The sequence below is a fragment of the Pygocentrus nattereri genome, chromosome 2, assembly GCF_015220715.1.
Source record: "Pygocentrus nattereri isolate fPygNat1 chromosome 2, fPygNat1.pri, whole genome shotgun sequence".
Taxonomy (NCBI): domain Eukaryota; kingdom Metazoa; phylum Chordata; class Actinopteri; order Characiformes; family Serrasalmidae; genus Pygocentrus; species Pygocentrus nattereri.
In genome coordinates, this window is record NC_051212.1 from 54,508,007 (window position 1) to 54,519,240 (window position 11,234).

Consider the following 11,234-nt stretch of genomic DNA (forward strand, 5'->3'; position numbering starts at 1 on the left):
TGATGAGCGAATCATGTACCTGCATGGTACCTTTATTTCTAACGGCTAGCCTGTCCCCAGCAATACTCACTTTCATAGAGGCAACAGTGTTTTTTCCGTCAAACATGCTGAGGTCAAAAGTTCCGAGCTCCTACTTCCCCTTCAGAGCCAGGCAGCACTAAACAACAGGGTGTTGTGCTAAAATCTCACTTTCCTTCATGTTCACGCATGTTCACGCAAGCTCATGGATGCTGGAGATTACACTGTTTACTTCGGTTACTTCTGTTTAACTGATTAACAGTTATTTATAAAAAGTAATCTAGCATCTGTGCATCTATGTACATAAAGGGGAGTCCGATTCCGGCACAGCACCTGCTGAAGGTGAAGTTACAGGGTGAAGTTGTTCATTTTTAAAGCTCCTAGTTGACCGTTCCTGTGCTCTAAACCACATCCACAAGTCTGTTCCACCCTCACAAAGACCTGGATGTGATTTGAGCTGGTCCAGAGTGGACCAGTAGCTCCAGCTGTAATCTAAAGAAGCGATATATTCGGATTCCAGGCGAGTCTTGGCTGACCGATTACATCTGGGGTGAGAAGAATTATGTAACTTTGATTTCTCATGGCTTTAAGTGAAGAGCTTGGATTAAAACAGCTGTTTTTAGAGCTTTGTGGGTGTCGTACCATCTCTGCCATTGACCAGGATGGTTCTCTGATGACGTTCTAGCTGGTTCTTCACCATGTTCAGCTCATTTTGGCTCCTGAGGTAGAGTGATAGACCGAAGGCCTTCAGAAAGATCCCTATAGGCAGTCTGTAACTTGATGTCTACTCGCTGGCAAACTTTATCAGTAAAAATATCCCCCCGGCCACTTTATCAGAAACCCCTCCACTGTAGCTCCTCCTGAGACTATAGCTTATCTGGTCAGTTTCTATAGACCTCCAGCATTTCATCAATGGTCAGCTTCTGCTGATCTTGTCTGATAATCTGTGACACCCACGTCTGTAAGAACCCCAGAAACACACTACCATCTCAGTGCCACTGCTGTGCTGAGCATGGACCACCGCCCAGATAACATCTGGACAACAGCAGTGCTGTGGCAATAAACTGACCAGCAATGAACAGGGTAGAGGGGGGCTGAAGTGATTTCGGTGCTTTTGCATCCTCATCCTGCTCTAGAACTTGTTCCACTACATTCAGAACACGTCCCTGATATGGTTTACAGAGTGGCCACACCCTCCACATTTAAAAGGCGCACAGTAGTGCTGCTTCATTACTCTCAGCAAGCATCCAGCCCATTGGACACATCGCTGCCCACACCACTGCCCACCTACTAACACAGGTAAAGACAAAAATAAGAATAACTGCTGTTTCATGTTTTTCATTTGTAGCTAAGAAGAAGCATTTCATATATACTTGTATGTAAATGTACCAGTGAGCTTTACTTTATATACTTAATAAATATTTTGTGCTAATTTTTTAAATACATATTTTATACACTAAAACCAATTTTCTTCCAAAAAACTAACCATATTAAACGGATAGCAATATAATAACTTTGATATATCAACAATTGCCACTTTATGTTGCAATGTTTACATTTATTTATATTTATCTTTATAGTTTATATGTTAATTTAACATTTATATACCTACAGCTGTGCATACTCACAAGTTATCACTAACTTAAGATTAAAAAGCAACAAATTAGTACAAAAAGCAGTCATAATAAAATAATGTCAGTGGCCAGCGTGCCTTTAAAAATTTTATTTGCATTTTTTAAAATATATATAAAATCTAAGTGTAAATAAGTGAACGTATCCTCCACAGTGAACACACTTCTGCACGTTTTAATAAGCAGTTGCTCTTTATGTACCGAATTGAAAATATCGGGGAAAAAACTATACATAAAATGTGGCCGGTGAGAAAGTTATGGCACATTTTATGTGTTTTTTCATGGGAAAAATTTGCATCTTTAAGTCTGTTTCCTGTGCTCATTTATTTTCAGATTTTTTGCAATTTTGCAATTTTACATACAGTTGCACTTATTGTTGAACAATTATACAACATTAGTACTGCTGTACATATAAATATATATTCATTTAATATGGTATTAAAATTGGTTTTAGTGTATAAAATATGTATTTAAAAAATTAACACAAAATATTTATTAAGTATATAAAGTAAAGCTCATATATATATATATATATGTATGTATTTGTATTGTTAATTTAGTTATTGCATTTATAATATATATATATAATTGAAGCAATCTCTGTGTATATGTTTTAGATATGGAGGCCAAACTACTGGTGTTTATTGCGATTATGTGTGCTGTGTCTCGCATCGAAGGCCAGACAGTCCTAACATCGTCGGTAAGAATAGAACTATCTCTGTCTCACCATCCCTTGATGGTATGAGTAACCCACCCCCCCCAGGCCCAACATGTTCAGTCACCATTGCAAAGTCTCCTCCAAGTAACAGATAAGCTAATGTCAATGCTAATGACCTTCTGTTCTGATTGACAGAGCATCAACATCACTAAATCCGGCTGTGGAACCTCTAAGCTGTGCTTTCCCAGCTGTGACCCTGTAGTAAACTCCTCCACCTGCTACTTCGGCTCCACTCAGTACCTGTCCAACGGCACGCTGAACTTCGAGCTCAGGGGTCCCACCTCTGGCTACGTGGCACTGGGCCTGGCCTCCGACCCAAATGTGGTATGCCACATGCCACACCCTGCTACACGGCACGCTCTTTCACCCACTCACTATCATCTGCCATCTGCTGATATATCACGAACGCGGGAAAATGCCACCAAACCTGTTCCCACCGTTTACTTCCTTCTCAAAACCCTCACTGAAGGAAAGATCTACAAGGCATTCTATGAGCAATGCCATAGAAGAACCCTTTCTAGATGTACAAGAACCCCTTTCTGCAGGACTCTTAGAGGCCATTGCACCTCTAAGAACAGAAATAGGTTGGATAGTTTGTATAACATGTTCCGAGAAAATATTTTTAGAGAACATATGCAATTTTTATCCCCATTGTGGGAGTTTGTGTGGTCTACTGCTTCGTGGCTAAGCTTCCAGACACTAGCATTTCAATAATAGCACTTACAGTTGTCTAGGGCAGACCTAGCAGCACAGAAATTTCATCCTATGACAGGGCCAAGTTTACTTGTTTGTCTAGGGATTGCATGGTTATGTGCTTGAGTTTATACACCTGTCAGCAATGGGTTTTTCATTCCATTCAGGATGGACCTTTTCATCTTGTTAGTTCATGTTTGTGGTCAGATTGAGCACAATTTATCAATCCTACTACATTTTCTCTTTGCAGGGAGCCACCATTGTGTTTGTGTGCGCCACCAACAACAACAGCAACACGTTCTTCTTCCAGACAGCCTCTAACACCACAAGTGGCTTGAATCAGACTACCGTGGTAAGGAACCGTTCGTCTGACTGCGGCACTTATTATAGCTGCCTGCAGTTGAGGTGCATTTGACTCAGTTCCTCTCTCTTTCTCTTCTAGAACACTGTATACACAGTCCTGGGTTCAGCGTACAACCAAAGCCTGAACCAGAGCTTTACCCAGTGTACCTTCAACACCTCCAGCAACCTAACGGTTGGGAACATGAGCACGAGCACAAGCAAAGCTTCCACCAACATCAGTTACTATGTCACTATCTTCAGCGGCACCACTAACGGTCAGTCCAGCCAGTCAGAACAGAGCTCATTTACATATATCAGGCTTAGAGGTGCAGTAACAAAAGGAACAAAGAAAAGCTGAGAAACAAAAAAACATCTAAAACCTCTGGCCAGCCACCGGGGTTGCATTGGCGTGGCTAGAGTTTTAAACACTGTGTCCACTCACTGTCCACTCTATTAGACACTCCTATCTTGTCAGTCCACCTCGTAGATGTAAAGTCAGAGACGACAGCTCATCTGCTGCTGCTGCAGTTTGTGTTGCTCGTCCTCTGGTCCTTCGTCAGTGGTCACAGGACGCTGTTGGCTGGAAATTTTGGCTGGTGGACTGTTCTCAGTCCAGCAGTGACACTGAGGTGTTTAAAAACTCCAGCACCACCATGTCAGTGTCACTGCAGTGCTGAGAATGACCCACCACCTGCTCTGTGAGGGTCCATGGGGGTCCTGACCACTGAAGAACAGGGTAACAGAGTATCAGAGAAACAGATGGACTACAGTCTGTAACTGTAGAGCTACAGAGTGGAACTAAACGGTCAGTGGAGCTGATAAAGCGGACAGTGAGCGTAGAAACAATAAAAATAAAATGAAAATGAATTAATTAATTAAAATAAATGAATAAATAAATAATACTGGGCCCTTTAACAACATGGAAAGGTGAAGTGCTGAGGTTTTTCTGCTGCATTTCTACAGGAGCCACCCTGGGTTTCCCTGTTTCACAGTACTTCTCTGGAAAAGCGCTGAATCTGGCTGATCCTACCAGCAACACCAACACCACCAGCTCCACCTCCAGCACCACTGCTGCAGCCGTGGCGGCCACTACAGCAAGCGGTAGTGACTCTCTCACCAACCCCGTGGCTCATGGTAAACATGCATTCCGCATTACTTTCACATCACAGCGAAGGGAGGCGACTTCGGTTTTGCCCCTCTTTCATTTCTGTGGGGGTTTGTGGGGGTGGCAGTGGCAGGAAGCCTGTGGAGAGAGCTTTTCCCAAATTTCTGCAAAGTTTTACCAGGCGGCAGATTGTCGTAATCAGAATGTGACTTTTTTCTTACCTGCATTTCGTCAGAGTGCAGAATTAGCCTATGACTCTGCGAGGTAAGCATTTCGGTTCACTGCAAAGTTGGCTTTTAGGCCGGAAACCTCACACAAATGAGAGATTTTGCGTCACAAAATGTGTCACAGTATAAAAGTGCAAGCTGCATTCCCAGCGTTATAATGACAGCCAAGCCCGGCAAAGTTGTCTCGAATTGTCGGTGGGCTTTCTCCTGGTCAACAGTCATAGTAGACCAGCAGTCGGACGAGCATTACTTCTCCAAGCTAATGGAACAGGAAAAGCAGCTCACGGTGGACAAGCCAGTGAATTAGTATTGATCTATATTGTACCATCACCAACGGAAGCTAAACCACCAGAAAATTCGGCTCACTAGTGCCACCAAGCTTAGAGATAAAGACTCAAATCTGAGCGAGTGAAATCAAGCGACAGCAGGGCTGAACAGCTCTGATCGTTAGCAGTTTCTGTTCTGCCTCGTCTGTTCAGAATGGAGGCGCTGAGGATAGTGGAGGAAAGGGGCGGGGTTTCTGAGGTTTCAGTGAGGCGAGGGCGCGTACGGTAGTACATAACAATGTGGCATTGTGCAGAAGATGAATCGCGGAGGTCGTAGCTTTGGCACACATTTGCATACCACATGGCACAGATTTGCATACCACCCCGAGATTTGCATATCTCCCATCTGGATCGTGGAGGAAGTGACAGCCACCACAATATTCAACTATTTGTTATTCAAAATAGATTTTTTTTTATTTGTGATTTTACTTCAAATATAGCCCAAATGCCTTATGCCTTAAAGGGCTAATCATCTCTCTCTCTCTCTCTCTCTCTCTCTCTCAGCGCTGGCCATCCTGCTCAGTGCCATAGGTCTCCTCCACCTGTCATAAAGGACCTCCTGACTTCACCTTTAATGAAAATGTTTCTCAGGGTTTATGAGCTGCGTATGAAGTACACAGGCTAACTGAGACAAAGGCAGCCCAACACGGCCATCTGGGTCTCTGTGTGTGTGTTAGGTAGACTGATTGTGTATGTATGGATGGATGGATGTACAGTGGCATAGGAAATGTTGTTGATTTTCTTAGTGAATAAGCTGATGGACCCTACAGAGGCCATATCTCTGCACTTTTTAATACATAATTACTGTTTATTTGCTGAATTTAACATATGGGAGAAAATGTGGAGTTTGCAGACGGTATTCCCTCGGGGCAGTCATGGGCTGGAGGTTAGGGAACTGACCCTGTGACCGGAAGGTCGCCGGTTCAATCCCCAGGGCCGACAGCGCATGACTGAGGTGTCCTTGAGTAAGACACCTAACCCCCAACTGCTCCCCGGGCGCCGTGTATAGGGCTGCCCACCGCTCCGGGCAAGTGTGCTCACTGCCCCCTAGTGTGTGTGTGTGTGCTCACTTCACGGATGGGTTAAATGCGGAGGTGGAATTTCCCCATTTGTGGGATTAATAAAGTATCACTTAAACTCAGCAAATAAATAGAAACCATGCAGTAAAATTGGCAGTTCCACATTTCCACTTCGGAATTCAACCAAATGTAGTTTGACTGAGGGTGCCTGGATTTTTGCACATGACCGCCTGGGTGCGTGTGAACATGGGCGCACTGGAGGAATGTTATGAAGCCATGGTCAACTGGCCGAACATCATATCGCTCCGCTCGTCCTCGCTTATTTGTTTATTGTTGTAGTGACCTCAGAAAAAAGGACTTGACTCATTCCAGCATTGGCCTTTGAGTTCATCTGCATCAGTATTGCACTCGTGTTTGTCTGTGGTGCACATGTAGCTGTTGAAACAAAAGGCTCTTTTTCCTCCTCTTGTTAATATGAAGACGTCTGTGCTGTAAACACTGTAATTTTTACCTGTATCGTTTTGATCAGAGAGGATTACTGATTAAAGTTTATTTTACATATGATTTTCCTGTTGTTCTCTCATTCATCCCAATGACTCAATGACTGTCTGCATTGATGCACTGAGGCTGCGTTCACATTCCGAGCCTCGTCGCTCAGATCCGATCTCTCTGACTCGGTGGTTCCCACTCGTTTAGGTAAGAGACTCAAATCCGTCATTAATGTGATGAACCGGCCTGAAATGACCCTCATGAGCTCCTCCTACTCAGTAATGTCACGTGACTGAATCACTGCCTCATCAGCACAAACTAACGAGCAGAACGAGCTTCGCTGAGAAGATCATTAACTCTGATCAGCCCTCAGCTTCGTTATTAGAGCCAGACGGAGGAGAAAAAGGTGAGATGAGCTGCTTTTCCACCGTTTACAGACTTTGACGGCGCTGTTGCCATGGTAACGCTGAATGACATGAATTCCGATCCGAGCGTCACATTAAGGTCACATGGCCACGAATCGGATACGCATCCGATCTAGGACCACATATGAAAGTGGCTCAGGTCGGATTTGAAAAGATCAGATTTGCGTCCACACAGCGCTGAAAACACCAGATCTGAGGCAGCCTGTTAATGTGAAGTCACCTGCATGCAGATCACATCATGACTGAGATACTATAATAATAAACATCACTGCCAAAAGTCAGCAAAGCAAGAAGACCAAGCCATGATATTCCACGCTTACTCACCCAGGACCAGTCCAGCCGCGGTACAGATTTCCCTGAAAAAAAGAAGAAAATTCTTCCACCTCATTCAAGCAACCGTGCAAATTTTCAAAGCTGTTCTCCGATTCGTTTTTTATTTATTTATTTTATTTGACCCAAAAGGTGTTAAATCATTAACGTGTCAAACAATATTTCATTTTAAATTAAGGACATTTTTTTACATCAGTTCTGTCAGTGTTTCATTTTTGAAATTTTATATCTCCATCAGTTTGCTTTTTTTTGGTGGCATTGGACGCTTCACAACCAAAAAACAGTCCGTACTGACAGCCTGTTTGAAGTGTCTTAAAATGTCTTCATCTAAGTTACAACAAACACCAATCTGTTTGACCCCCTAAATGACCACAGGCCCACCTGCAATCCCAAAGTTTTATTACACGCTCCTGTAATCTAAGAGAAGCTCAGCCAGTTTGCTTTAAAGTCTGGTCTAAGCTTGGTTATGCTGATCTAGCACTGGTCTGGTGCTGGTTTCGCTGGTGCCCACCCATACGCTGTTTATTCTTGCAGGTCAGCGCTCAAAACTGGTAACACCGGGTCGCATAACAAACACCCGCACCGAAACAATTCAAGTTTCGACTGTGTCACGTTCTCTATGAGGAAGTATTCATAACCGGAACGCAGTATGTCCCTTTACAGTAAAGAAAACAAACATAGAGCAGACATTCACACACACACACACACACACACACACACACACACACACACACACACTTCAGGGAACAGCTTCTGTTCAGGCTCATTAGATACAATTTTTTTTCAGTAACGCTGAGATTAATAACCGATCACATTGATTTATCAGTCTACTCAGGCTTTAGCAGAGCTCAGTAACGCTGAGATTAATAACCGATCACATTGATTTATCAGTCTACTCAGGCTTTAGCAGAGCTCAGTAACGCTGAGATTAATAACTGATCACATTGATTTATCAGTCTACTCAGGCTTTAGCAGAGCTCAGTAACGCTGAGATTAATAACTGATCACATTGATTTATCAGTCTACTCAGACTTTAGCAGAGCTCAGTAACACTGAGATTAATAACTGATCACATTGATTTATCAGTCTACTCAGACTTTAGCAGAGCTCAGTAACACTGAGATTAATAACCGATCACATTGATTTATCAGTCTACTCAGGCTTTAGCAGAGCTCAGTAACCCTGAGATTAATAACTGATCACATTGATTTATCAGTCTACTCAGGCTTTAGCAGAGCTCAGTAACGCTGAGATTAATAACCGATCACATTGATTTATCAGTCTACTCAGGCTTTAGCAGAGCTCAGTAACGCTGAGATTAATAACCGATCACATTGATTTATCAGTCTACTCAGGCTTTAGCAGAGCTCAGTAACACTGAGATTAATAACCGATCACATTGATTTATCAGTCTACTCAGGCTTTAGCAGAGCTCAGTAACACTGAGATTAATAACTGATCACATTGATTTATCAGTCTACTCAGGCTTTAGCAGAGCTCAGTAACGCTGATATTAATAACTGATCACATTGATTTATCAGTCTACTCAGACTTTAGCAGAGCTCAGTAACGCTGAGATTAATAACCGATCACATTGATTTATCAGTCTACTCAGGCTTTAGCAGAGCTCAGTAACACTGAGATTAATAACTGATCACATTGATTTATCAGTCTACTCAGGCTTTAGCAGAGCTCAGTAACGCTGAGATTAATAACCGATCACATTGATTTATCAGTCTACTCAGGCTTTAGCAGAGCTCAGTAACGTTGAGATTAATAACCGATCACATTGATTTATCAGTCTACTCAGACTTTAGCAGAGCTCAGTAACGCTGAGATTAATAACTGATCACATTGATTTATCAGTCTACTCAGACTTTAGCAGAGCTCAGTAACGCTGAGATTAATAACTGATCACATTGATTTATCAGTCTACTCAGGCTTTATCAGAGCTCAGTAACGCTGAGATTAATAACCGATCACATTGATTTATCAGTCTACTCAGGCTTTAGCAGAGCTCAGTAACACTGAGATTAATAACTGATCACATTGATTTATCAGTCTACTCAGACTTTAGCAGAGCTCAGTAACACTGAGATTAATAAGTAAGTAAGTAAGTAAGTAAGTAAGTGATACTGTTTTGATCCCACAACCGGGGAAATTCCATCTCCGCATTTAACCCATCCATGCAAGTGAAACACCACATACACACTAGTGAACACACACACTAGGGGGCAGTGAGCACACTTGCCCAGAGTGGTGGGCAGCCCTATCCACGGCGCCCGGGGAGCAATTGGGGGTTAGGTGTCTTGCTCAAGGACACCTCAGTCATGGAATGTCGGCGCTGGGGATTGAACCGGTGACCTTCCGGTCATTAATTAATGATAAAATAAAATAAAAAGATTAATAACTGATCACATTGATTTATCAGTCTACTCAGGCTTTAGCAGAGCTCAGTAACACTGAGATTAATAACCGATCACATTGATTTATCAGTCTACTCAGGCTTTAGCAGAGCTCAGTAACACTGAGATTAATAACCGATCACATTGATTTATCAGTATTTATTTATCTGATATTTTATTGTATATTCTGCACTGTTGTTTATTTTATCTGTGTAATGTGCAGCTGTTGTGTGTTTGGGGCCTGACGAACCACATTTCATGCCAATGAATACAAGTTATGCTGAGGAACAATGACATAGACCACGTGACCTGATTTATCTTTTCTAGCATGTTTTACAATCAATTTGCTGTCAGTGTAAAATGAAACTATGCACACCGGTCTTTGAGGAAGGATCAGGGTTGTGCGTGAGTCAGCGCTCCTCTGCAGGTCGGAGATGGAGCGAGGGATAGCGCTATGGGCGTGGCAGTATCTGTCTGTGTGCTCACAGAGTTTTTCCTTTTCACCTGGGAATAAAAAGTGTCTAAGAGGACTCTAACAGGACGGACTCGTCAGGCTGGGTTGTGCTATGAAAACAGTGCTGACTTTTAACCGGGTCTGTTTAAACATTTAGTTTTTGCTTTTATACCCTCCACTTTCAACCGAGACTCATATTTTCTTGTGTTTGTGCGGTTCTCTCTGCAAGTCCTCACTAAAAGCATTACATGGCCAGAACCCACCAGCAGGCCCCAGGTTTGATTACAGACTTCTAGAACATGAGAATAGCTCAGCCAGTTTGCATTAAAGTCCCTAATAAGCGTTAGTGTGTAATAAGCCTGAGATTATAGTGGGTTAAAAATGAAATCGCTGTTGTCGGAATACAACCTCATATCTTCATTTTTGTCGTTTTTCAGTTTTTGGCATATTTTGAACCTTCCTTTCGTCCTTTACATTGTGTGTGAATTTCATGAAGAATGGACCAAACAAAACGGCCCAAAATGACTTGGAAAAATTTCTGGTTCCATTGACTTGCATTAAAAGTAAAGTAGGTTTTTTCCTTCTCCTGTAAAGTGACCATTTGGGAGATACGAGGTTTTCTTCCGAAATTTGTTTTTTTACCTAAAAACAAGATGAACTCATGGAAACCACACACTGCTGTATGTACCACTCCGACATTCAGCTTACAGCTTTTATCCATCGCTGAACGCAAAACTGGCGTTGACTTAATCTTCATCGTCACTTTCTTAGCAAAGCAGAAGCGTCCAGACGTGTGTTAAACACGTTCTTACCGCTTTCAGTCATTTTCACACACTTTCACAGAGCAATTAACACAGATCTCATGCAGAATCCAGAGCAAAAGCATGTGAAAGATGCTGTCACAGTCATAAGTACCAGCAGCACCAGTATGAAGCATGTAGTGAGCAGTCAACTTAGCAGCCTGTATCTTATCTGATGTAAAAGAGCATTTATCAGACGGGGAACAGAAGACAGGTAAGACTGACCGGATATTAAACGACAGACGCGTCTGA

At 42.6% G+C, this 11,234-nt stretch overlaps 1 protein-coding gene across 1 annotated transcript; it reads left to right on the top strand.

The window, feature by feature from the left end:
• The first annotated feature begins 1,257 nt into the window (after positions 1 to 1,257).
• Positions 1,258 to 5,999, top strand: LOC108430715 (putative ferric-chelate reductase 1). Its single transcript, XM_017703366.1, has 7 exons — positions 1,258 to 1,317; positions 2,267 to 2,349; positions 2,503 to 2,691; positions 3,311 to 3,412; positions 3,503 to 3,677; positions 4,366 to 4,536; positions 5,565 to 5,999. The coding sequence occupies exons 2-7, from the start codon at positions 2,269 to 2,271 to the stop codon at positions 5,609 to 5,611; spliced, it is 765 nt and encodes a 254-aa protein (XP_017558855.1). The 5' UTR covers positions 1,258 to 1,317; positions 2,267 to 2,268; the 3' UTR covers positions 5,612 to 5,999.
• The last annotated feature ends 5,235 nt before the right edge of the window (positions 6,000 to 11,234 follow it).

Excerpts from the sequence above, each read along its gene's own strand:
- LOC108430715 (XM_017703366.1), top strand. The coding sequence starts at position 2,269 with ATGGAGGCCAAACTACTGGTGTTTATTGCGATTATGTGTGCTGTGTCT. Across the intron at positions 2,692-3,310 it reads TGGCCTCCGACCCAAATGTG|GGAGCCACCATTGTGTTTGT; the intron begins GTATGCCACATG and ends TTCTCTTTGCAG. Across the intron at positions 3,413-3,502 it reads GCTTGAATCAGACTACCGTG|AACACTGTATACACAGTCCT; the intron begins GTAAGGAACCGT and ends TTTCTCTTCTAG.